Genomic DNA, 26,539 nt, shown 5'->3' on the forward strand with positions numbered 1-26,539 from the left:
ATTAAACTGTTCCGAAAAACAACGACAAAACGCAAATACATGTAATGGTTTGAAAAGTAGATTGGACAATGAAATGCAAGACTGCTTTACAATGCTACACTTTATAACTTAATACTTTATTTAAAGTGATGGAAAAATTTAAAAGCAGGGGTTGGTCTGTGCCCTGCTCATTACAGCAGCAGGCTGGGTGTGAGAGTGAGAGTGTGTGAGAGTGTGTGTGTGAGTGAGTGAGTGAGTGAGTGAGTGTGTGTGAGTGTGTGAGTGAGTGAGAGTGAGTGAGAGTGAGTGAGAGTGAGTGAGAGTGTGAGTGAGTGAGAGTGTGTGAGTGAGTGAGTGTGTGAGTGAGTGAATGTGTGTGAGTGAGAGTGTGAGAGTGTGTGAGTGAGTGAGAGTGTGTGAGTGAGTGAATGTGAGTGAGTGAGAGTGTGTGAGTGAGTGAGTGTGTGAGTGTGTGTGAGTGAGTGAGAGTGAGAGTGTGTGAGTGAGTGACAGTGTGTGAGTGTGAGTGTGTGTACGTGGTTGTGGGTCCTGTCAGGTGGGGGGCTCCCAGAGGCTCTGCAGAGGGGAGCAGTGGAAGTCAGGGAGGACCTCGGCCACCCGGCATCTCAGCTTCTGCCGGCGGAACTCCTTCTCTCGCTCCTCACGCTGCTGCCGTGGAAACCTCCGCCAGGCCTGGAAGCAGCTCCGCAGCGATCGTCTGACACGCACGCACGCACACACATACACACGTACGCACACACACACACACACACAGTGGCACATTAATAAGGCAACATATTGGAAATCAAACATTCAGGGGAATGTCAAATAAATCTAACTTTTGAGGCAGAACGTGTTTATACAGTAAGTACTTATATAATGATCTGATGAAATAGTGTGTGGTAGGAAGCTTAGGGCGACCAATCGGCAAAGAATTCTGCCTCCATTGATCACAAGCAGGAATGGCCTCTAGTTTGATCAGGTCTAGCAGCAGATGGCCTTCACCAGGAACCTTCCTGTCAGGCTAGTGTGGAGAGCTGAAGGAAACTCTACAAGGTGCCACAGACCAGGACAACAGGATATCAAACCAGGACTACAGACCAAAACTACAGATAGGACAACAGACAGAACAACAGACAAAGACTACAGCCCAGGACTAGACAGGACTACAAACATGACTACAGAACAAGATTACAGACAGGACTACAGACCAAGACAGGACTACAGAACAAGATTACAGACAGGACTACAGACCAAGACTACAGACAGGACTACAGACCAAGATTACAGACAGGACTACAGACCAATATTACAGACAGGACTACAGACCAAGACTACAGACAGGACTACAGACCTGTCACTGTGCTGGTCAGCCTGCTGCTGCTGGTCCCAGTCCCTCATCCTCTCCCGGGTCACATGATCCAGCAGCAGTGTCAGAACCTTCCTCAGAGTGTGTGTGCGGTGGAAACGTTCCGCCCGACCCGCCAGGATCCCACGCTGGTCCTTTAGCTGCGCGCACACACACACACACACACACACACAAACAAACAAACAAACACACAGGGTCTGTGTTTAATGTGTTAAATAGACAGTAGGTGTGTGCTTGTGTGTTAAACAGACAGGTGTGTGTGTGTTAAACAGACAAGTGTGTGTGTGGTGCGTACCCTCTTCCAGCTGTACAGGCTCCTGCGTAGCAGAATGTGCTGATGCAGTTGGTCAGCAGAGGCCCGTTTCTGAGCCTGGGCCTCGCCTGCGACCTGCTGCCAGGACAGGATGCACTGTCTCAAGAGAGCGTGCCTGTGATGGCTCCCTGCCAGCTGGAAAGGATTGAAAGAGAATACTGAAGGTTCATGTACATTTTGATCATGTCTAGACCTGCACTCTGATGCCAGGTAAAGACAATTATGGGATAGCACAAAAGGCTGTGGAGCCAAAATCATTTTTCTTTGTCCAAATTGGGTGCAGATTTTGTTCCAAGATTTTTTTTCACCATCCAGTAACCATACAAATTACAAAAAAAAACTAACAATGGAGTTGATAATATAAAAATTGATATTTAACAAGCAATGAATTCTCAAGGTTGCAGAGCTGAGCTGGGAAATATTGCTGAAAAGTTACACCATCTTGAAATCCTTGGCCTCAATCTGCTCAATCATTTCTCTCCCTCAGCTCCTTTTACCCACGCAGCCCCCCCTCCCACACACACCCACCCACACACTCCCCTTTCATACTCTATCCTTCTGTCCATTTCCCCATTCCTCCAGTTCTCAGACAGGTGTTGAAGCGTCCTCTCTGTTAACATCATCAGAGCAGCGAGTGTCTGATCCCAGGTGGGCTGTGTTTGCGTCGTTATGTGTTTTTGTCTGTAGAGTGAATGTAACATTGTTTTTGTTTTGCTCTTCAGTCCCCTTTACAGTGTGTGTGTGTCTGATTACCTGTGCTTTGTCTCTGCCGAGGCTGACGAGGCGTTTCCATGGCGCCAGGCCTCGCCGTAGTAACAGGGTTCTGCGGTAGTGCTGCTGGGCATCTACCTGAAGTTGCTGTTCCAACTCCAAACGCCTCTGTTTCTCCTGTTCCCTCTGTCGACACGCACACACGCACGCACACACACACACACACACATGCACGCAAGCCAAAGGTACACATACTTTCTCACTTTGCAAGTGACTGACAGTTGTCACAGGGATGTACACAGGGATGTACATCGTTGAGTCACACTCACAGAAGACGACGGCTTCATGGATTCTGTTTCATGTGTCTGACTGCCGAGGCTGTGGCTGTGTGCTCTAATAAAATCTAGAAAGGTTCTTCACCTCTCTCTCCCGCCTCCTCTCCTCCCTCCTCCTCTCCACCGCACGGCCTTTCTCCTCCTCCTCCTCCTTCTGTCTCTCGTCCTGTGCTGCCTTCATCTGGGCCTGGACGGGACATTTCATCCTTTCACACGTGCCCAGACTGGCTTTGGTGAACAGCTGTGTCTTCAAACACCTCCCCCCCGAGGACTGTATTAATACACTCCAGGCAACAGTTAATTGTCACCCTCACAACCTCCAGATACACAACCTCCAGATACACAACCTCCAGATACGTAACCTCCCGACACACAACCTCCAGATACACAACCTCCAGATACACAACCTCCAGATACGTAACCTCCCGACACACAACCTCCAGATACACAACCTCCCAATGTATCCTCATGAGACCTGGACGCTTTCCTGTTGACCCACTGAGCACTTCTGTTTTGCACCACCCCACTGGCCTGCCTCTCATCTGACTCCTCCACCTCTCACCAGTCTCTCTTCCTCCCTTTTTCTTTTCCTCTCCTCCACCTCCCTCCTGCGTTCGGCGCGCAGACGAGCCCGCTCTTCCATTGCTGTGTGAAGAGAGAGAGGGGGTGATGAAGACAGAGATCTGGGTGAATACATTATGGTGTGTGTGTGTTCTTCTGAGGCTTTAGAAAGAAGAGAGAATACTCTGTGTGTGTGTGTCTGTGTAAGAGAGAGAGAGAGAGAGAGAGAGAGAGAGCGAGAGCGTGTCTGTCTTCCTATTCCTCCCACATAGTTGTAATTTAAGCCGAATGGAGTTCAACAGAGAGTAAAACTTTAAATCTTGTTTTATTGCACTGCGAAGGCTGCAGCTATACATCAGACTCACGACCATGAAATTAGTATTAACTTTTTTATGTACTTACTTTTATTTACTTAAACTCCCATTATAATTATATATTTTTTTAAACCCTGACTGGACGTTTTGTGACCAGCCTATCGGAACGCCTAGCGTGCATGTGTGTGTAGCGTGTGTGTGTGTTGTTCCAATCAGGAAGAGGGAAATGTAACGGCTGACCCATGACGGCCAGATGCGGGCCAGGATGACGGGCAGGTGGTTTCTTGCGGGGCAAGCAGAGGCCGGCGTGGTCCCTCGAGATGCCGCAAGCTCCGGAACAGAGAGAAACAGGATTCACCCTGAATCGGGGAACACAAATCATGAAATATTCACCCTCTATAGATTCACCTTCTAGATTCCCTGTCCACCCCCACAGGCAGCCAGTCTGAAACTCGTCTCCAGCGGAGGACACGCTCGGAGCCCTCATTCCAAATCAATGCATCACTTTTAATTAGTGAAGCGTTCAGTGGGCATGTTTTAGGGGTTTATTTAAATGCATGGTACAGTGTACCGTTATCACCACAGTAAATCTAGAATTAGGAGGCAGTGAGCTGCATTCTTATTAGGACGCGATGCTTTATTGTTTTAATTTAACTGCTCCCTGGTGTATTTATTCCGACGAGGCCGACGCTTGATTTCAGTCAACCTTCGCAGTGATGTTCATTTATAATTACATCTTTCACACTGATATCCTTTTGTGTCTTCAAAAGAATAATTTAAAACCAGAGTAAGCTAATCCAAGTCCAGTCACGCAAGGGAAGGTCTGTTTGGGATCGCTCCTCACTCAGGCCCGTGAAGGAGGACACAGTCAGAACATCCACAGGCTGGAAGTCTTCGCCATGAATCCCGATTTACTGTAGCTAGTTAAATACAATAAGGGCCAATTAAATCTCAGGATCCACCTAGCAGCCTCTTGAATTGGGAGGCAGCCAACAGTCAGGGCCCGAGAGCACAGAACCAGGCTCACACGAGCCTCCAGGGTTTTTACCTCGGCTCCTCGGGGTCAGAGGATGCGGGGAGCGCCTGCGCGGCTGTCAGGACCTCCCGCTTCAGTCCCAGCATGCTCTTGTCCTCCTGCAGTCTGGCGATCTGCTCCCCTTGCTCCCGCAGCAGCCTCCTCTGCTCCTGGATGGTGTGCTGCTGGTTGGCGTGGCGATGGTGGAACCTGCCGCCTCGCAGTTCCGCGCTCCGACTCCGGGGGGCGCTGGCCGCGTCCTCCTTCCCCCTCTGCTGCGTACGGCGGAGCTCCCCGGGGGTCGGCGACGCGTGGCGACGCGTCACCTGCCAGGCCAGGGTGGGGTGGGGGACATCGCCCTGACAACCAGGAGAGCGGGCGGGGGCTACGGTCGGTGACCCCTGTTGACCTTTCTATGAATACAGGTAGAGTATGAGGTCAGCGGGGTTGAGATCTAACAGGCCCCCAGGCTGGCGCCCAGTGCAGGTCTAATGAAGTGCTGCCCGGGAGCCTGTTCCATCACACAGCACCTACTGGTCTGTCCATCCTTACTGACCTCACTTATGTATAGTAGGGGTCAGGTGGCTGAGCGGTTAGGGAGTCGGGCTATTAATCAGAAGGTTGTTGGTTCGATTCCCGGCTGTGCCAAATGAAGTTGTGTCCTTGGGCAAGGCACTTCACCCTACTTGCCTCGGGGGGAATGTCCCTGTACTTACTGTAAGTCGCTCTGGATAAGAGCGTCTGCTAAATGACTAAATGTAAATGTATAGTAGGGTCTCCAAACTAGTGTCTCCAACTCAATCACCGCTACCATTTCTCTGTCTACGTTTCTGTACGTTTTTTGTACACCGAAGGTATACCCCCCACAACTACTCTTCTCTGTTTCTAACTTTTTCTCTCTCTCTCCCTCTGGTGAGAAAGCAAGACTTGCAAGGTTCTGAATATTTCATCAGGGAAAGTTTCCCTGTGCGGGTGATCAACTTGGAGGAGAGTATGAGGTCCCTCATGCAAGCAAAGGAACTGGGTGAACCAACGCTTGTTTATTCAGTTCAGACACCACCAGACTATGTATAAACACCAAATGAAAACAAAAGCATATTGATTTATTTTTTACCAGTACATAATGACAGTACAAATAATGTTTCATTCATGGACTGGGAGTGGTGCAACCTTTAGGTTTTGTGCTACGGATGAGGTTAATATCCAGCAGATATAATCGAGTGGGTTTGTGCGCAAGTGTAGTCAAGTGCATCATTGTTTATTTAGGTTTTTAATTCTGTACAGAAGGCTTCCTTTCAAGAGGATACAAAATGGGATATCCTGCATAAGTAAAGGTAACAGAACTATCCTTTTTGTGTTTCAGAAGCAGGGCAGATAACATGAAGTGTCACTCACCTCTTGGGAGGGCTCTGATTGCACAGATGGCTCAGGCCTGACTGTGATTGGCTCACTGGCTGCAGGAACCATGGAGAGTTTCCCCGTTGCCGCGGCGCATATCAGGGCGGCCATCTTGTGTCGAGTCTCCTCCTGCTGGGCTAGGAGCTCTCGGCGTTCCCCTTCCGCACGGCACCACAGCCGCCAATCATCCAGGCATCGTCGGAGCAACCGCCTGCGATCGCTTTCCCTCGCCATCTGGCAGTTTCTAGTGGGGTTGCAGTATCAATAATTCTGCTGTTACTTTGAGTGATCACTCGAACCTAACTAGCAGAGACTCCTGATCTTGCTGCTAAGTGAAGCCTTTGGGTAGGCCTTTGGGTAGAATATCGAGCAATCCTTGGGAAGAATAACCAAGTCCTGACAAAAACTGGTTTTAATGAGTTGAGTTTATATATGCTGGATATGATTGCGTCTCCATGGTGTTCCTGAGAGGCTCCATGTGCTCCTTACCTGTTTTCAGTTCGGAGCTCCTCCTGAGTTTTCTCCGCCTCCCGCTGTTCCCGCCCCGCCCACACCAGCGCCCGCCAGGCGCGCCATGTCCTGAGCTGTCTCCTCCAATCACAGAGCGCCGCAGCCTTCCCCATGCGGACCCTCCTTTCCAGAAGTACAGAGTACCACCCAGAGAAGTGCATCTGCAAACACTAGGCCACATAGTACACATGTGACATAGTACACACGTGACACAGCACACACGTGACATAGTACACACGTGACATAGTACACACGTTACATAGTACACACGTTATGAGGCTATTTAAAATCTCTCAAACACATTATCGCATTTTCCATCACACATGTATACACAAACATGTGCCGCTGACCCATGTACGCACAAACGTACACACACACACACGTTCACACACAAACCTTCAGGTTCAGTATCTGGACCCTGGCCTCTGCCTGTTGTTGTCCATGCAGTCTCTCTCTGTCCTGTTGCTGCAGGGCTGCAGGGAGACCAGACCCGGACTGTGGCACCAGGGGCGTCTGGTCTGCCCTCCTTCTGTCCAGTCTCGCCCTCTCCCTGTGGGACATACCTAGCACAGTCATACCTGCATAACCTTCACGGGTTAGAAATTCACAATTGCCTTCTAAAAGACCAGGAAGACTGATTACTGTGCCCTGTATTGGACAGATTTCAATGCATTAAATTCAGAAACAAATATTCCAATTTGAAAATGAAAAATGATTGGTCCCTCTTCTCAGTCTGTTCAGAAGTGGAGCATGTGGCAAGCCCCTGCTGCTGTGACAACAGTACCTCTGTCTGACCAGCTGTTCCAGGCTCCTTCTCTCCTCCATCTGCCGACGTAGTCGCACCATCTCCTGCTCCACCATCTCCTCCTGCCGCCGGGCCTCCTGCCTCCTCCTGCGCTCCTCCTCCTTCTCCCTCCTCTGAGCCTCCTCTCTGGCCTCCCTCCTCATCTCCTTGTCTCTCCTCTGCCTCTCCCTCAGCGCATCTCGCTGAGCGCGGTTCTCACGCACCTGCAACAGCGTGTTGAGAAACCACAGCATGTCATTAAGTCTGGAAATAGATCAGGAAGAATACAACTGGTGTAATTGCTTTAATCAGCACCAATCGCTTCGAATTCAGTTTGGCCCTCATAGCATGTAAACCGCCTCAAGGATCCGGAGATGTTAAAACCTAAGCCTGCGTCGCGTCATCCTGGACACGCACCTGCCTGTGTCGAGCCTCCATGGTGATGGAGGGGTCTCTGACCCTCTTCTTCTCTCGCTCAGAGTCCAGCGACAGGTCCTCCACTGTCCCAGAATCCAACACTTCCCGCTCCATGAGGTCCTGAAGGAAGTTGTTGACTGCACAGCTGTCCTCCTCCTCAACCAGGTGGGAGTATAAATCTGTGCATGTGTACAAGTGTAAGTTAATTAGTGAGGGGGGATGAGAAACAGAGAGAACTCTAGGTTAGTGATGCAAAATCACTGGAGTTGACATAATTTGCTCTTTAAATCGTCCTATTAGTAATCGAATCACGTTTTTTCAGCCAGCCTGACTCATCCAACTGTGCAGGTCATTATACCGTCGAAATTGCTGTAGTCCAGATGAGCAGGTTGAGCAGGGAGCACAGCTGGAGGACTGCTCCTCTCACCAGGACCGACATGGTCATCCTCCCCTTCCATCTCCAGACACAACTTCCTGTTCATCCAGTCACTCAGCAGAGCCTGGGCTACACGAGGCAATATTCACAGAGGTGAATTACCTCTTACCTATTAACTGCTGAACAGTTCTTTCTTTCTGTCCACTGCTTTGTGTGGAGACTTCCTGTGTTGTGACCTACCTTCGGTGTACGCTTCATCGTGGTCCTGCAGCTGGTCTGTGCTGGCTAGTGCCGTCGCCTGGCTGCTTATTCCTGAGGGCGCTTTCTTGAGGGAGAAAACCTCTGACACAGCAAACTCCGAGGCCATTTCCACTCTCTAATGACAAAAAGATTTTCAGAACTAGATGTTTACGAATGCCTACAAATCATCCTTATGTTAGGGTATATCTGTCACTCTCGCACATGCATACAAAAATCCAAAACAAAAGGTCAAAATATAAGTTCTTACCTTCATCCAATGGTCTATATCACCATTACTCAACTGCACCTGTGTAGAATAAGTCAACTGTGAAAAGGTATTGACTAAAAATTAGTAGCAAAGATAGTGTATAAAAATTATCTGTGGTTTGTATTTTGTAACCTCTGTTTTGATCATCATATCAAACCAATGGTTATAGGTTTGCAGAAAGTCAGAGGTCAGTAGGTTGCTGTTATACTACAAACGGCACCCGGCCAGATGTCTGCAGATTAGCCTTTCCTGCAGAAAGCTTGGCCAGTTCTTAAAGTCAGCATATTATTTATGAATCATTTCCAAGCCATCAAAATTTCCCTGACTTACAGAGATTCGAATAGCCCTGTCTAGCGCTACAGATGGCTGAGGCCATTATATTAGTTTGTAAGGCATTTATAAGCATATCGCTGGAGTGAGAAAGGAAATCCATTCACTTTATCATTCAGCCAAGAGGGCAGTTTTATTAGGGTTTAGCAAAATCCCGGACAATTATGGAATCCCTGCCGGATGCAGGGATTCCATAATTTTTAGGTCTCGAAAAGAGGACATGTCTGGGTAAAAGAGGACGTCTGGTCACCCTAAAAAAACATTATCGGTAAAAAGTATGCCAAGGTGAAGTGCGGACTCCCAGAGGTTCCGGGCGCTTAACTTCAACCATTACGCAGGTGTTTATGTAATAAAAAGTTACTACTTCAAAAATCCTTTGAATCATGTTTAGATTTAAGTGTAAGTTAAATAAACAAAAAGAAATAGCTATGAGATTTACCTTTCCTGAAGCTGGTATATTACTTTTTGTGAATCTCTTCCAGCAAAAAATATCAGGATTATGTCTTGGGTATGCCATTTCATTAGGTAGCAAACTACCTTGCAAGTCCACCAACACTCACTTAGTTTCAGCGATCAATTTGTTTCCTAGTATGGCTATATGCGGGCTACGGTTGCAAGCTTAGCTGGTAGTAGTAGCTAACTCAGAAGGGATGATGAGCCAAATACTAAATGTGCTCATTTCAGTTGAGAAGTAATCTCACTATGAAAAACGTTAGAGCTACATAGCTTATCCCTTGTGAAGAAGAATCAGTTGCACAAAAACAACAAGAATAGTAATTCTTGAGAAAGTTGTAAAACTATATATTTGTAGCTTCTCGCACCAAACTTTTGCACGGTGCTGCTGTTTGTATACCACAGGTGACAAAATACGTGCTCCTGGATATTGTAGTGAATAAGTCATCCTCCTTGACCTTCTGCCCGACCTTACACGACTACATTTCCCATGTGTATGAGAAACGTCTCTTTGGTAACTATGGTTACTTGGAAGCTCTTGTCCCAAGGCTTGACGCCTTGACATTTTCGCTAATTAACTTATGTTTCGTTTACTGTTGCACAATCTTTTACCCACTCTCTGCGTACTAATAAAGGCATGTTAACATCAGTCATTTCTTTATTTATGATATAAGCATTTTGTTGTGAAACCCAATTCCTTACAGTTTAGCTAGTGACGTAATATTTCCGCGACTTCCTCTCACATGCTGATATAGCTGCTTACTGGTGAGCGACTTTATGCAGAAAGGGTGTGGAATAAATATTTTGCCTGAGCAGTAGGTTACTTTATCTTACTTGCTAGTATCGTGAAGTAGTTAATGAAAGGTTCGGCTTTGTTGGATTGCTATGTATTCAAGTGCCGCATTGACAGCTGAGCTAGCCAGACAGCAAGACTTCTCACCTCGCTATTTATCGTTAGCTTATTTAGCTACTGTGAATCACTCATCACAGTTAGACAGAGAGATGCTCGGGTATGTGATTCCTTATGGGTTTAACAATGTCAATAACCAACACTGATTCATCATAGTCCAGCTCTAGTCAGCCTTTTCCTTAGAAATAGTAGGTGAACTAGAAATGCAATAAAATGAACGTCTAGTCCTTTCCTCTGTTTGCATCATCCCAAAGGACCGTTAGAGAATATGATGTAATCCAGCTGTTTGATCTCCAGGGCAGTATGAAGTTGGAGCTGTCCCGTGTGGTACAGGGATGTCGGCTGGGGGTTCTGACGGGGCTGGGCAGGACGGGACAGCAGTCACTGGAGGTCCCTGGTTGTATGCTGTACACACGCTGTGGCACAGTACCTCATCTAACCCAGGACACACTGCAGACCCTCGGCAGTCTACCCCCCCTGACCCAGGTCACCTTATCCACCCTGTGAGACACCGACACCCTCGCACACGCAGATTCACCTGAGTCACCTCAGTGCCTACTCTCTCTTACATTTACATTTTATTTTGTACTCCAGAGCGGAACACCAGGAAGTGTTGGAGGAGTTTAAGCAGGGATTCAGGAAGTTTGCAGGTAGGCGATGTTGAACACAGATATATATATCACTAGATGTCTTACGGCGGAGTCTTGAACGTCCGCACATGGCGGCCATCTTGCTACAGTCAACTCGCTCACCCATAACATTGTGTTGAATCTACATGTACTTTTTAAATGACCATAACTTGCTCAATTTTCAACCTATTTTGAAACGGTTTGGTTTGTTATCAACGTCAGAGATGTCGTTATGCCACTGCATACTTCTATTCTATTTTTTTTTTTAAACACACAATTATTCATAAGTATGCAGTGGCATACCGACATCTCTGACGTTGTTAACAAACCAAACCGTTTCAAAATCGGTTGAAAATTGAGCAAGTTATGGTCATTTAAAAAGTACATGTAGCATCAACACAATGTTATGGGTGAACAAGTTGACTGTAGCAAGATGGCCGCCGTGTGCGGACGTTCGACTCCGTTGTCCGGCAACGAGGACGAGACATCTAATGTTTATATATATCTATGATGTTGAACACCTCTTTCCTTCCATTTCCACAGCATCTAACACTGTTACATAGAAGATTTCAATATAAATTTTATTATTCATGACCTGAAGTATAGTGCTGAAACACAAAATAGACTATAGTCCTATTAAACTATGCTTAATAGTGTTAAGTGGGTATGAAATGTTGGTAACATTTCGTAGAAAAACATCTGTTCTGTGTTGTTGGCTATAACATCAGGCTTGCCCTTGGCAAGCTGAAATTGGAAGGATAATGAAAGCACTTTTCTAAGAACTATTACACTGTGTCTCGAGGGGCCAGTGAGCTCTATGATGGGTTAATTAAAAGTGAGTGTGCCACCAGTGCATGTTGTTGTTGTTTGGTTGGTAGTCCCCCCCCACCCCCCCTTTGATCCTCTCCTTCGGCTAGGCTCACTGATAAGACCACACCTTCTGTCTGTCCTGTCTCAGCTTCACACTGTAATGAACATAATAAACAATGTGATGCTGGTGTCTTCTGCTGTGCTAGTTTGCTGCAGTGCCGTGTCCTGTGCTGTATACAGTGTTGCTGTATGTCGTTGTTTTCAGTAGGGTCAGATGGCTGAGCGGTTAGGGAATCGTGCTATTATCAGAAGGTTGCCGGTTTGATTCCCTGGCCGTGCAAAATTACGTTGTGTCCTTGGGCAAGGCACTTCACCCTACTTGCCTCGGGAGAATGTCCCTGTACTTACAGTAAGTCGCTCTGGATAAGAGTGTCTACTAAATGACTAAATGTAAATGTTTTCTCTGCAGGTCTTCATGACACAGTTTTGTACTGCTCTCTTCATGACCCCGCCGCTCCGAGCCCTCTAGGTCACATCACCAACAAGGTCACGCTTCAAATCCCAACCCAGAGAACGCATGTCTCTCTATGGACCAGGTGGGGCTGTCTTCACTGACTGTGGATGCTGCTTGTGTGTGTTGGGTGCAGACTGTGTCAGTGTGGGGCAGTGGTGGGCGTATCGAGTTAACGGTGGCCAAGTTCATGGCGCTCCAGAAGGCCGTCCAGCCGGATTGGTACCAGAGCATGGCAGACGGAGAAACCTGGCCCAGTGACACCTCCCGCAAGCGGGTCCGCAAGTCGGTAGACCGCACCCTGGCCCACCTGGACGAGTGTCTCCTCCTGCACCACAAAACACAGGTTATTTATTTTTTTCAACGACTCGCAATCTCGTACGCACGCACTCGCCCACGCACGCACGCCTTCCACTCACCTGTGCCCCTCGTGTCTGCAGGAGCTGCAGGGCGTGGAGGTGTTTGGAGTGGTGGAGGGCGGAGATGCCCTGGAGGAGAGGGTGCGCTCAGCCAGAGAGACAGCCAAGAGGCCCGTGGGGGGGTTCTGTATGGACGGGCTGCACACTGGCTCTATGGAACAGAACCTCAGGACCCAGCTCATCACCGCGGTGATCAAGGAGCTGCCTGAAGACAAGCCAAGGTGTGTGTCACAGTTCCATACACCTTTGAATGTGCTGTGCCTAATACCTATACCTAACCCTTAACCACGTAGGTTAACGTTTTTTCCAGGTGTTGCGGCAAAATGCCTTTGAATGAGACATTCTTTGAAAATGGTAAAATAATAAGTAGGTCAGTTCACGTAAAGAAAAGATGCTAGCAACATCTTTCAAAATGATTGGTGCTAAAAGTAAAGTCTGACCTCAATTTCCAGGCGGTCTGTCATACATTATTGAATCCTGCGCCATGCTTGTTTACCTAAATCAAAGTCTGTTGACATCTCACTACAATCACTACTGCTGTTCTGCAGGTGTCTGTCCTCACATCCTAATTGCTTCTTCGACCAGTGATTGCTTGATGAAATACAGACATACCGCTGACCCTCCCTCCCTCCATCCATCCCTCCATCCCGGGAACAAAATCATTATTCTCCCCTCCAGCCCAACTCTTAAACCCTCAGTGAGATTCTTTTTCTCCTCATGGCTGGAGACCCAGCTTTAGACTGATACCCCCCCATCCACCTCCTCCTCCTGCCTTCATCCCTCCGTTCCTCACTTCTATTCTCCCAATCACTCTCCACTTAGTTTGCGCTCTTGAAACCATGGCAACCCCCTCCTTCTCTCCTGGGAGCCATAGCAACCAGCCTGCTTTCATGCCACACTGGGAATACGGGCCTGCATTTGAGAGAGACTGAGCAAACTTCTCTCTACGCTCTCAGTCTAGTCATCTTGTCACTCACTTCAGAGCCCCATCTGTGGGGAAGTGTCCTCCCCAGACCCCAGCCCCTGGAGGAGTGGATGGAGGAGCTGGTGGCGCTGATATGGAAAGTGGATCGGGACTGTATATTCAGCGGCCCAGAATCACCTCTGTGGGTCTAATTGGGTTTGGTTCTGACCAGGAGCTCCATGTGGACTGTGCTGGGTCAGTGGCTGCACCACCCTCTGGGTCAGTCTGCTGGCATGTGATCCACCTCTGGGCTGCGTGGAGTCATTAGAGAATGGGGAATTGAGTCTGGGTCTGGCTCCTGGAGGCAGAGAGCCAGGGAGAACCACTCCACACAAACATGAATCATCAGCAACTGCAGGAAAGGGCTGTAATCTGCTTATTTGTGTCCCAGTATCTTGTGTATGTGTTTGTAGCGTAGGTTTGTCTGGAATGTTTTCTTTACTTGCTCATTTACTTTGTTTCCGTGTGTGTGTGTGCATGTGTCAGGCTACTGCAAGGCGTGGGGCGGCCTGATGAGGTTCTGGCGTGCGTGGAGGCCGGCGTGGACCTGTTTGAGAGCTTCTTCCCCTTCCAGGTGACGGAGAGAGGCTGCGCCCTCTGCTTCGACTTCGACATCAGCCCCGACCCTGAGAGAGCAGGTACAGCGCCCCCCTCAGGTGTGCTGCAGTACTGTCACTTGTTGGCCCCCTTTCTGCCTGTGTTTCCTAAACCTCACAGGATTTCCAGCATAAAATGTGTTAGTTAAGGTGGTAGGGTGGGGTTTGCCGGGGGACGGGGGGGTGGACCAAAAGTAAAAAAATACATAAAAATAAAAAGCATTTTTATGCGTTCTGCAGAGAAGGGAGACTGCCGTTGGTCATGGTTTGGAATGAAAGGGAGAAAACGGGACAGAGTAACACGGCGGATATTGCTCATTTATTTATTTATTTTTTAATAAAGTACTTAAGGCGGCAGGCGTGTGTTGCTTAGGCCTTAACTTAGGCCGCCTTAACTGCAAAGTGCTGTGGGAAACCCTGCCCTCGGCAGCTGGGCCAGGGGGTCCTACTCCGCACAATCCTAACCTTTCTTAACCCTTGTGCTGCCTTCGGGTCACATGACCCAAAGGTTCATAACGAACCATCGTTGTGTTTACCCAATTTTACCCAATACAAAAACATTTGTTTTTGTATGTGGTAAAGTTGTCGCAAGACGACGGTGGGTCACAATGACTGATGGGTCAGAATGACCCGAAGATAACACAAGGGTTAACAGACAAACACACTATACAGACACGGGATGAGATCATCTCAGAGCTACATGTCTGATTTGAGGGTAAAATTGGAAAGGAAAAATCGGAAGTGTTCTGTTTTCATGAGGATGTACTATAGGTATGGTTTGCCACTAAGATCAGATAGCTGAAAGGATTTTATTGTTGAAAAGCAATATGTGAACAGCTGTGCTCGTTCTTATGAGGGGACAGGGGCTTTGTGTACTTCCATCACCCATCCACACCTCTCACACTCCTAAACATCACAAGGACCAGAATCTAGATGAGAGTAAATATTGCAAGAGTCATGAACCTAAACATGAGGATTGAAAGCTACAGGGATGAGTTTCATTGTACTGACGGAATTTATGTTTCTGGAGATAATCCTTGTTATGTTACCACAGCAGGATGGTGCGTGAGATAGGGGCAGGGGGGTCGTTAGACCCTTTATACTGGGGCACGTGCCCCAGTATAAATCTGCTGTGCCCCAGTAAAATCTAAAGTTTAAGTTTTAACAATTTACTTTATTAGTCAGTGCATTCATTTACATTGATAATCCCGGAAAAAATAAACACAGTATCCCAATCAACGCTTGTAAAATCAAAGCAGCTTAACCGAAAACACAAACCGATGCATGCAGAATTCCATATCAGCGCGCTCTTCTGAGCTTGCTAAATAGCCACTGCAGCACGCACACAGAAGTCCAGGTGTCGGACTCGGCACACAAGTCAGAATTGATGTAGGCTAAGAAAACATTACAAAACTAAAGAAAGTTTCTAAATGATAGGCCTACCGATCATCTTATTTTGACTAAAACATAAAAACCATATTACATAAAGCTAAAAAGAAAACAGTATTTGCGCTCAAATGAAGGCGAAAAAAATGTGAGCGCTCGCATTAACTATGATGTCCCTGCCAAAGCTGCCAAGTGCATTGTGCGCAGCACGCTTGGAAGAAAAAACAGTGATATGAATAGAGAGTCAGGTGGCTGAGCGGTTAGGGAAGCGGGCTAGTAATCTGAAGGTTGCCAGTTCGATTCCCGGCCGTGCCAGATGACGTTGTGTCCTTGGGCAAGGCACTTCACCCTACTTGCCTCGGGGAGAATGTCCCTGTACTTACTGTGAATCGCTCTGGATAAGAGCGTCTGTCAAATGACAATGTAAATGTAAATGAATAGAGGCCTTGTGTGAGTTTTAAGTCTAACAACGGCCCTAGATAGGGGCCTGATCAAAGACGAGCATTCTTATTGTGCTTATGTTGCAGACAACCAATGGTCAAGATGCTGATGAACATGAGCAAGATATTTATTCTGTTAGAAATTCTGGAGGGGGATTTTCACCCCAGTGCGGTCGATATGAAGCCTTTTCCCTGTGTGAGATATCCCTCCTCTATGGATTCAGATCTCTTTAAGAGCAGCCGCTCTGGCTAGGCATTGTGAATTAATGAACACACTTGCGTGATGTCTCGCTTCCAGTTCATAGGCAGAGCGTAACGTGTGTTGTATGTCTTTGGTGGAGCTAGATTGTATTTTCGAGCCTCTGGTCAGATGGAGTATGTAAGCAGAGATACCAAGACTTAATGAGTTTCAGTGACAATTTCAATTAAATCATGCCCGGTCATGTTATCTGACACGAGATGGGAGCGTATATCTGCTAGACACAGCTAGGAGGCAAACATGTGCCAGACTAATGTGCCAGAAATGCAAAGCTCCATATCAAGTAGGGGTTTAGTGTCAGACAGAACTAATCGATTCTTCACAAGGAATGTAATGGAGTTCGCTAGAGGTGAGTGCAGGGCCGGTGTCGGCAAACCGAGCCCAAAAAAGACTCCAAATCCCTCCTCAGCCAATTAGAGTGGTCCGTGGGGACGTGGTGTCAGAGTGTCACCACAATCTGCCTCTGCTCTGGCCCGACGGCTCATACTGGAGGCCACCTCCTCTCCCTCCACCTCCTCTCCCTGGCCCCCCCCTCCTCCTGTCTACCCTGAGAGGGCTAGTCTCCCCCTCATCTTAATCTCTGTCTCTCATTCCCACAAAAGCTCACTTTATCTCACATCTGTCCTTTCTCTCGGCTCGCCTTTCTTCTCCTGCTCTCATTTCCTTTTTTTGTTTCTTTTCGTCCTCCCATCTCACTGTTTCTCTCGCCGGACTACCTTGTTTGGTCAACAGACCCATCCCCCCCTCCCTCTTTCTTCATGTCTCTTTCAACTCTTGCCTTTGTAGTTCAACTCTTCTTCCATTTTCACTCCCATCTGTTTGTTTTCCCTCTCCCAGCCCCTCCTGGTTTCACCCTGCTTCTTCCTTTCGCGTACCTGCCCCCCCTTCCCTCCCCTCTCTCCCTCGATACGTCTCCCTCTCTCTCTCCCTGCCTGTATCGCTCATCTTGCCCTTCTGGTGACCGTAGCTTCTCTCTGGATGGAAGTGCCTGATAACTCTTTAATGAAGCTGGGAGGACTGGAAGCTTATACTGTTTGTGCATGGATGGGGGGGATTTTTTTGTTTGTTTGTTTGTTGATGTGTGCGTGCGTGCATGTGTGTGAGAGAGAGAGAGAGAGATGGTGGAATCAAGTAAATACTGCCTTTTTTTAGAAGGGATAGCAGCGTGAAATTAGGACATAATGGAGTGCAATTGGTTTCGGTTGTATGGATTTGGAATACGAGAGGAGAGGTTTGTTTGAGGGACGGCAGGGGGGCTGTAGGAAGAGATTGGATTGGCCCACGTTCCTGTGGAGTTGGACAGCGTTGTGATTGGCGTGTGTTTGGGCAGTGCTGCAGCAGGATGAGGGGATCTCAGCAGGAGAGACCGTGGAGAGACCAGGAGACTGTGTTGGAGAGGACCAGACCCAGATGACTCGGTTTGAGATCAACCTGAAAGACAAGAGGTTGGTTTCTCTCTCCCCTGAGGATTCACTCCAGGTTATCTGGTCGACCTTGTTCTTCAGATCGTCTGCTCTCGGAGGTAGAGCTTGACCAGTGCACGTTTCTGACCCATGACCTTTGGCCCTGTGACCTGCAGGTTTAGGGAGGACTTCGGGCCCCTGGTGGAGGGGTGTGGCTGCTACTGCTGCCGGAACCACCAGAGGGCGTACCTGCATCACCTCCTGGTGACCAATGAGCTTCTCGCCGGAGTCCTGCTCATGCTCCACAACACGGCCCACTACTGCTCTTTCTTCTCCGCCCTGAGGGGGGCGCTAGCCAGCGGGCAGTTGGATGCCCTCAAGAGAAGAGTACTGCGGGGGAGGAGCGGGGGGAGGAGCGGGGGGAGGAGCGGGGAGAGGAGCGGGGGGAGGAGCGGGGAGAGGAGCGGGGATGTGGTAAAGGATGAGGACTAGCGGAGCTGAGTTGGTGAGGGTGGAGAACAGGGAGGAGGGGGTGGGTGGGGGTTGATGTGAAGAGGGCTGGTTCCTTGCAGGGATCACCAGTCTGCTGACTGTATTGTCAGGGCTTCACTCTAATTGGTTCCACCTGCTCGGTCAGACCAGGAGCATTATCACTTGAAGGAGCGGAAAAGGTTTCAGGGTCAGAGTTTAGGCTCGGCTCTTAAAGGGGAAGAGGAGATGGAGGAGGAGGAAGGGCGGCGATGACACTGTCGTTTTCGCCCTTGTCAGAACCATTTCCTGAGTATTTCCCTCCCCTTGAACTGAAGAGGACAGGTGGGAAACAGAAGAGGGAGAGGAGAGCCAAGAAAGGACATACAGGAGAGGGAGAGGAGGGGAAGAGGAGAGACAGGAGAGGGAGAGGAGAGGAGGGGAGAGGAGAGACAGGAGAGGAGAGACAGGAGAGGAGAGAAGAGAGACAGGAGAGGGATAGGAGGGGAAGAGGAGAGAGACAGGAGAGGGAGAGGAGGAAAAGAAGAGAGACAGGAGAGGAGACAGGAGAGGAGGGGAGAGGAGAGGAGAGACAGGAGAGGGAGAGGAGAGGAGTGGAAGAGGAGAGACAGGAGAGAAGAGAGACAGGAGAGGGATAGGAGGGGAAGAGGAGAGAGACAGGAGAGGGAGAGGAGGGGAAGAGGAGAGAGACAGGAGAGGGAGAGGAGGGAAAGAAGAGAGACAGGAGAGGAGAGACAGGAGAGGAGAGGGGAAGAGGAGAGACAGGAGAGGGAGAGGAGGGGAGAGGAGAGGAGGGGAAGAGGAGAGACAGGAGAGAAGAGAGACAGGAGAGGGATAGGAGGGGAAGAGAGAGATAGGAGGGGAAGAGGAGAGAGACAGGAGAGGGAGAGGAGGGGAAGAGGAGAGAGACAGGAGAGGGAGAGGAGGGAAAGAAGAGAGACAGGAGAGGAGAGGAGAGGAGAAAAGAGAGACAGGAGAGGGAGAGGAGAGGAGGGGAAGAAGAGAGACAGGAGGAGAGGGGAAAGGAGAGGGGGGAAAGGAGAGGAGGGGAAAGGAGTGGAGGGGAAAGGAGAGGAGGGGAAAGGAGAGGAGAGGAGGGGAGAGGAGGGGAAAGAGGGGGTAGGTTTCATAAGGAGAGAGAGAGAGTAACGGTATAGGGGACAGCAGAGTATCGACCATGGCGTCACCCTGGCGTCCCACCTGACATGGTCCCATTCCAGTCCAGTGGATGAGTAATGTCCTCCAGCCTCCTTAACATAACTGGTCCAGGAGCAGGAGCGCTGGGAGAGAAGGTCGTGCTGATTAACCAATGAACATACAGCAGGAAGTCTCTGTCTCGCATCCTCCATCGATATGTTGTCAACACTATATGTTCCTCATGACATTATTGTTTTGTTTGGCCTCATATCCACTTCACTTTTAAGATGTAAAAGTTGAATACCTCAGGTATTGGACCAGTGTTTTCTTTTGAAACCATCTATGTGCTTTATTAATAATCAGTTTAGATTGATCTAAAACAAGGATGTTCTTTCTTTTTATATCTAATATTTTCGCACTTGATCAGGTATTTGATGATAGATTTGCCATGTCTAATAAATTGGAAAAGTATGTGCTTTTTACCTGAGGGCTTTATCTATTGCTATTATGCATTCAGAAAATGCACACATTCAGTAAACCCATACACTTGTAAGCCTGTTGGGAATGTCTCTCTGGAATGAAAAAAACTATATTGTGCATTCCAAATGCAGCTATGTTATGCGAATGCATACATATGCGATGGTTTATGTCAGGATAGTGGAACCCAGGGGATTTTTTTGAGGTTAACTAGAGGTTCCGGTTGTCATCTCCATCGTTAGTTCTGTCGAGGACCGACACGGATGTGGCAGACCGCGGCGTCTCCGCGGCAGGAAGAGGGCGAAGGGGACTATATTAGTGAAAGATTGAGGCTGTAATTGAAGGACTATGACTATAACTGTATGGGTGGTAAAAGAAAATGTGCTACGCTTGCGAGAATTCGCATGAGAATTTTCCTGAGTGGTTTGTGCTTGAGTTTTTATTGAGCCACATGTGTGATGTGTATGTCTGTCAGGATGAGATTCAGCAATACAGCAGCTGGTGTATTTTCGTGTGTCCCGAGAGGAGACCACGGTAAATAAGAAACCAGTGTGTGTTTGTGTGTGTCACAGGTCTGCTACGGAAGTGTGAGAGACTGGGAACTATTTGCATTTAAAAGTGGCACGAACGCAGCAGGTGGGCCACACAGCTCGTTTGAACCAATTACATTGACAGAGCGGCTCCAGCGATCATTAAAAGTTTCCCTGCCTTCACCTCCCTCCCAAAACTTTCCTGTATAAGGTGTCATTTTATCTTGCACTTCACACACAGCCAGATTGTTATCGACTGCCGTTGATAGCATGCAGTTGAAACCGAAGAGGCCATCCATCGTACCCTTCCAGAAACCGCCGCTGCTTTGATGAAAGATGCAACTGTGATCAAGAGAGAGGATGACTGTGTGAGAGCATTAGTTGTTCCCCCAAGATGTTTTCCAAGTCACTGCAATTGAACAGGAATTAGGTTGTAAAAAAAAAAAAACAACTGGTTGGACAGCCAGTTCTATATCCTCGGCGCAATGTTGCCTTGTGGCGCTGCATGAAAAGTGAACGATATTTCCCTCGTCGATTTCAAGTTGTTTCAAAGTAGGCTGAACTCCAAAAGTCCTCTTAAATCACTAAGACAAAATGTCAGTTTGCGTGAGTCAAATCTGTGCTCCCCGTTCTCCACAATGACAAATGAGGAGAACATCGAACAGGGCAACCATTGGATTTCTAATCCTCCTCCTGTCCCCATTGTAACTTCTGACCCATGGCAGTTGGGTGCGACGGGCAGGTCTTCATGCAGAGGTCTATGACTGAGTGACTCAGAGCAGGTATACCTCCCTGATGTCTTTGGATTAATTCAAGCTGTTACCTTGTCACGAGATTTCAGATCCGCTGGGGATAGACCTCCTGTCTAAAGGGTCATGGTCTGTCTGAATATTTCATTTCAGTCCCTGTACCTTTTAGAAATGAAATGTATAACTTGTAGGTTTAAGCACTCTGATGAAATATTGAGGCAAGGTTATAGCATTAGCGCTCATGACGTCTGGGTGAACAGATCCCCTGGCCTCTGCACGTGCATGCCGCTCTCTTACACCCTAATATGATTTGAAGGAAAATCTCCTTGGGGGCGACCTGGGCCTTTGTCACAGTAGACTGCTAAATCCAAGCCTGTTCCAGCATATTCCACTGCTACTGGATATGGCAAAAGTTAAAATACTTTCTGCACTTGGCAAGAAAGTTATGCAATAAATTGATTGTGGTCGTAGAACGTTTCCCAATGCAGCATCAAATCAAACCTCAAGTTTCTGTGATGTTTAGAAATCGGATGATCTTTACGTGGACTAAGGTGAGGGGTCAGGAGAGGGCATGGGTCAGGTCCACGGGGCAAAGTCCACGTCTGCTTTGTTGACAAATCCCATAGGTGAAAAATTACCACGGTTGGTTAGCTGGACCTGTATCTCTCCATGTGTGTATCTCTCCATGTGTGTATGTCTCCATGTGTGTATCTCTCCATGATTTACCACATACAAAGACAAAGTGAAGCATTTTCTTTTAACAGCTAGGCTGTCTCAGACCCCCCACATTGCAAAGGTTAAAATAAAATTATTTTAATTTGTTTTTGTATTGGGTAAAATTGGGTAAACACAACGATGGTTCGTTATGAACCTTTGGGTCATGTGACCCGAAGGCAGCACAAGGGTTAAATGGAACTAATCACTCTTGATTGTGGAAATATACAGTAGTTAATGAGGCTCCCAGTGTCATAGAGATGGAAATGAGACAGGCAGGATTGCAGCAGGATGGCTGTCACGTTGTCTTCCAGCCAGTCCAGTCCACACACAGGCCTGATGATTTATTCAAACGGTTGCCTATCCAATTGCAATTCTTGTATTCCTGTGCAGGATGTCATGATTTATTTATGCAAACCCTAAAATAAACTTGTGGCATTTGTAAGGTACAAATCATTGGACGCACCAGGGGGTGACAGGGAGGGTGGGGAGGGGGTAAACGTTTTGGAACAGCATCAACAGTCTCCTGACACACCGGTAATAATCTCACGGACTCACTCACGCTTGACCGCAGGGCTGGTGAGTCTGGGTCTGTCAGGGGAGGATAGAGAGAATACAGAGGAGCATTTTTCATTTGCAGCCATCCGCTGGGCTGTGTTAGGGATTCGCTGAGAAAACATCAGGGTGCCAAAAAAACGGAGTTTACGAAACCGGAACCTCTTCAGAATGTTCTAGAATCATAAGAGTTGGATGTAGAAAGGTACACCATAGCCGCACTAACAGTGGATGTTATGATGTGAGATGGTGGTGGGGGAGGAAAAAGAGAGGGTGAATGTTTTAGAATCATAAGAGTTGGATGTAGAAAGGTACACCATAGCCGCACTAACAGTGGATGTTATGAGGTGAGATGGTGGTGGGGGAGGAAAAAGAGAGGGTGTCTCTCCCTCTTGATTGATGTAAACAGATGCAAATATGAGGTGGATTTGTGTTAAAGCCCTTGTAACTAGAGTGCCGCCAGTTAGAAAGGGTTAAATCACCTCAAAGCAGTTGAGTTTCTAAGGAGTGTGACACAACTTGAAACGTTACCACTAGGTGCTTGATCAAACAGTAATCAGCTGCTTGAGAATGTGATCCACGGCTTCTCCTGTGGAGGAAGTTCAGCTTCAGCCGAGCCTCGTGCTGAGCGGAGAGGGAGGGAGGCTGGGGAGGATTGCTGTTGCATGGGGCCACTTAGGTCGCAGGAGAGACTTGGCAGATATGGCACAGGAATATTTTCTCGCTTTTCTTCGCTTTTCTAGATGTGACTTTCAGCTCTGAGGCTAGAGTTCTCGTCTACTAATCACAAGAGCAGGCTTTTGATGGGAAATGTGTGTATGTGGTGTGTGTGTGTGTGGAGAGAAGTGATAGAGAGAAGAAAGGGAGAGGTGTGGGGATGAGGGTGGAGGGAATAGAAGGGGACTGCATGGTCGACTTACAGACTAGTATATATATTAGATTTCGTTGTGACGGATGGTTTCAGCTGGGTGAAAACCCCCAGTAGCAGTGCTGCTCTACGGAGAGCCTATTTAAATGGCCTCAGAGGGCCAGAAAGCATTAAGACAGGATTAGGGGTTCTTTGAGAAAGATCAAAAGTGGAGGCGCTTTGGTTGTCAGTCCCACTTTCCTTCACCACTGTAGGTCTGCACAGAGGAGGGAGGTGAGGGGGAGGTGAGGAGGAGGAGAGGGGGAGGTGAGGAGAAGGAGAGGAGGAGGTGAGGAGGAGGAGAGGTGAGGAGGAGGTGAGGGGGAGGTGAGGAGGAGGAGAGGTGAGGAGGAGGAGGTGAGGAGGAGGAGGAGGACAGGAGAGGAGGTGAGGGGGAGGTGAGGAGGAGGAGAGGTGAGGAGGAGGTGAGGAGGAGGGACAGGAGGAGGAGGTGAGGGGGAGGTGAGGAGGAGAGGTGAGGAGGAGGAGAGGAGGTGAGGAGGAGGAGAGGTGAGGAGGAAGAGAGGAGGAGGTAAGGAGGAGGTTGCCATGCTGGAGCAGGAGAAGCAGAATGAGAAGGGGGTCATCGAAGGGGCGGGAGGGCAGATGGACAAATGGACCGGGGCAAAGACTAGTTAATGTTTGAGATCAGGGAAGGGTTGGGGACTCTGAGGTGACATTCCTCCCTGATGTTTTTGGTTTCGGTTGATTTTGCCTCGCGGCCCCAGGTCTGACACTGCCTTCTGGAAGGTTCTGGAAGGTTCTGGAAGGTTCTGGTTCTGGATTTGTACGCTCCTCCCTCTGGTGAACACAGCGTGACACTTCCAGGAATCAACACTGAGCAGGACAGCCCACTTTATCTGTGATGTACTACACTCACGATGATCATAATCTCATCCCTCGCCTCATTGGCCCAGGGTGAGTGATGCCCCTCAGTGTGGAAGCGATGTCCTGTCCAGACCGGAGCGTTGCACACAGACTGGCACAGCTCCATGATGCGGCTGATTAAACTGCTGTCTGACAGCACGCGCTCACACACAAATCTCCTTGCACCGCCGTCTTACTCACCACCACACAAAACATCAAACAACTGATGAAGACAGCTACTTGACCACTCAGGGTACGTGTGTGTGTGTGTGATCCACCGAGAGAGAGAGAGAGAGGGGGGGGGGGGGGGGAGGGGGAGAGAGAGAGGGGGGGGGGGGTAAGAAAACGTGGAATTAGTCAGCATGTGTGGAGGTCACCAGCGTATTGTTTTCATTGATTGGGTCTAGTATGTTTGTTTTGGGATGTTCAGCCAGAAGCCATCTTCTTTGTTTCCTCTCGGTGCTGGTGGCACAGTGCGGGAGAGCAGCATGTTTGTGTTGGTCTGAGGCTTTGACCCAGATGGGATGGCTAGTTACACGGACGGGGTGAGACAGAGGGAGGGGAGGGAGGGAGGGAGGGAGGGAGGGAGAGGGAGGGAGGGAGGGAGGGAGGGAGAGGGAGGGAGGGAGGGAGGGAGGGAGGGAGGGAGGGAGGGAGGGAGGGAGGGGAGAGAGAGGAGAGAGAGAGGAGAGAGAGAGAGAAGAGGAGAGAGAGAGAGAGAGAGAGAGAGAGAGAGAGAGAGAGGGAGGGAGGGAGGGAGGGAGGGAGGGGAGGGAGGGGAGGGAGAGGGAGGGAGGGAGGGAGGGAGGGAGGGAGGGAGGGGAGGGGGAGGGAGGGAGGGTGGAGGGAGAGGGAGAGGGAGAGGGAGAGGGAGAGGGAGAGGGAGAGGAGAGAGAGAGAGAGAGAGAGAGAGAGAGGGAGAGGGAGGGAGGGAGGGTGGGAGGCAGGCAGGCAGGCAGGGAGAGAGGGAGGGAGGGAGGGAGGGAGGGAGGGAGGGGAGGGAGGGAGGGAGGGGAGGAGGGAGGGAGGGAGGGGGATTGTTTTCTAGAAGGGGAGAGGGAGGTAGAAAGACAGACAGACAGAGGGGAGAGAAGGAGAGAGGGAGGGGAACGAGACAGAGGGAGGGAAGATGGAGAGTTTGTTTTGTAGAAGGGGCACAGGGACAGCTGGGGGGAATGAGGCTACAGTTTGCAGCTGAGTCTGCCCCAAAGCACTGCAAACTGTACCCCCTCTGCATGTGTGTTGTGTGTGTTTTGTGTGTGTGTGTGTGTGTGTGTGAGAGCATTACTGTGTCCTTCATTTTCCCAGAATGTGGCTCATGCCGTGGAAATGCCCTGAATGTTTCCCATTACGAGGAAGGAGAAATTCTGTTAAGAATACTCAAGCCATTTGGCACAGCTAAACTTACACCAATATACTTTTGTGAAGAGAAGTAACAGGATGTTAACAATGGCAAAGGGGAAGAGGAAAGTGTTGTGTGTGGGTGTTGTGTGTGTGTGTGGGTGTGCGCGTGGATGTGTGTGTGTTGCATGTGTGTGTGTGCATGTGTGTCTGTTCAAGATGAGCACAGGGAGATGCATGGATCTTTCCAACCTTTGTGCTGAAACAGGGCAAAGGATAGGCCCCATTCATTTCCATTCATTTGTGTTCAGCGATTTTGCATTGTTCCCCTTGTGGGTCTCTACATCCACAGATTTAATTAAACAGTTTCACAAGGGTGGCAGGCTAGCAGGGGCTTGCTACCTCTGGAGAGAAAGTGTTGGAGGGTTGGAGACCAAAAGAGAATGGAAGGCATGAGAGTATGTGATGCCCCCAGTATGTGATAGCGAAATTGCACAAAGAAAGTGCTTGATTAGACGGGAATATACATGAGAGAAGAAGAATCGACTGTGAGAAACGTGTTTTACACCTCAAACATTGTTTTTTGTACCCTTTCATGTTGATCTCAGGCCTGAGTTAGTCGACCAATATGTCCAGCCTGTCGGCCTCCTCTTCCCCTGCCTCTGGAGGTCGTGCAGAATCCATCACTGGTGTTCACATGCAGACAGTGAGTGACCTGTTCAGTGATGCACCAGTCAATACAAACACATATACATACACACACACACACACGCTCTTTGGGACACACAAACCGTTGGCATTCCAAATCACACTCTCACATGCAATATCACAGAGCGGTCGATACATGGCAGGTTACAATCAGAGCCGAGAGTCGCACACGCACACAAACACACACACACACATGTAATTACGGAGTAGAATGTGCCACAGATGGGGTGATGCCAAGAGGATTGAATCACACACTTGAGGGAAGTATGAGAGTGGGGTGAAGAATGGAAAGAGGGGAGGCGGGGGGGGGGGGGGGGGGGGGGGGGGGGGGGGTTGAACATGTTGGTTGGGCCTAATCCAGGTAT

At 48.8% G+C, this 26,539-nt stretch overlaps 3 protein-coding genes across 3 annotated transcripts in view; 1 reads left to right on the forward strand and 2 right to left on the reverse strand.

The window, feature by feature from the left end:
* Positions 1 to 458: 458 nt before the first annotated feature.
* Positions 459 to 9,743, reverse strand: ccdc191 (coiled-coil domain containing 191). The gene is made up of 17 exons (XM_067252027.1): positions 9,360 to 9,743; positions 8,591 to 8,629; positions 8,323 to 8,458; positions 8,065 to 8,211; positions 7,707 to 7,885; positions 7,290 to 7,513; positions 6,902 to 7,055; positions 6,485 to 6,675; positions 5,993 to 6,239; positions 4,631 to 5,010; positions 3,823 to 3,941; positions 3,270 to 3,352; positions 2,793 to 2,894; positions 2,415 to 2,558; positions 1,644 to 1,796; positions 1,334 to 1,488; positions 459 to 697 (listed from the first exon to the last, which is right to left on the reverse strand). The coding sequence occupies exons 1-17, from the start codon at positions 9,435 to 9,437 to the stop codon at positions 532 to 534; spliced, it is 2,697 nt and encodes an 898-aa protein (XP_067108128.1). The 5' UTR covers positions 9,438 to 9,743; the 3' UTR covers positions 459 to 531.
* Positions 9,744 to 10,123: 380 nt separating this feature from the next.
* Positions 10,124 to 18,192, forward strand: qtrt2 (queuine tRNA-ribosyltransferase accessory subunit 2). Its single transcript, XM_067252246.1, has 9 exons — positions 10,124 to 10,138; positions 10,581 to 10,786; positions 10,878 to 10,933; positions 12,192 to 12,268; positions 12,370 to 12,579; positions 12,674 to 12,873; positions 14,103 to 14,272; positions 17,628 to 17,742; positions 17,877 to 18,192. The coding sequence occupies exons 2-9, from the start codon at positions 10,587 to 10,589 to the stop codon at positions 18,190 to 18,192; spliced, it is 1,344 nt and encodes a 447-aa protein (XP_067108347.1). The 5' UTR covers positions 10,124 to 10,138; positions 10,581 to 10,586.
* Positions 18,193 to 25,864: 7,672 nt separating this feature from the next.
* The window catches only part of drd3 (dopamine receptor D3), a 2,700-nt gene continuing 2,025 nt past the window's right edge, over positions 25,865 to 26,539 (reverse strand). Inside the window, exon 3 of the mRNA XM_067252250.1 lies at positions 25,865 to 25,870. Coding sequence (XP_067108351.1) covers positions 25,865 to 25,870 — 6 coding nt within the window. The remainder of the gene's footprint in view (positions 25,871 to 26,539) is intronic.

Source organism: Osmerus mordax, chromosome 15 (genome assembly GCF_038355195.1).
Source record: "Osmerus mordax isolate fOsmMor3 chromosome 15, fOsmMor3.pri, whole genome shotgun sequence".
NCBI lineage: Eukaryota > Metazoa > Chordata > Actinopteri > Osmeriformes > Osmeridae > Osmerus > Osmerus mordax.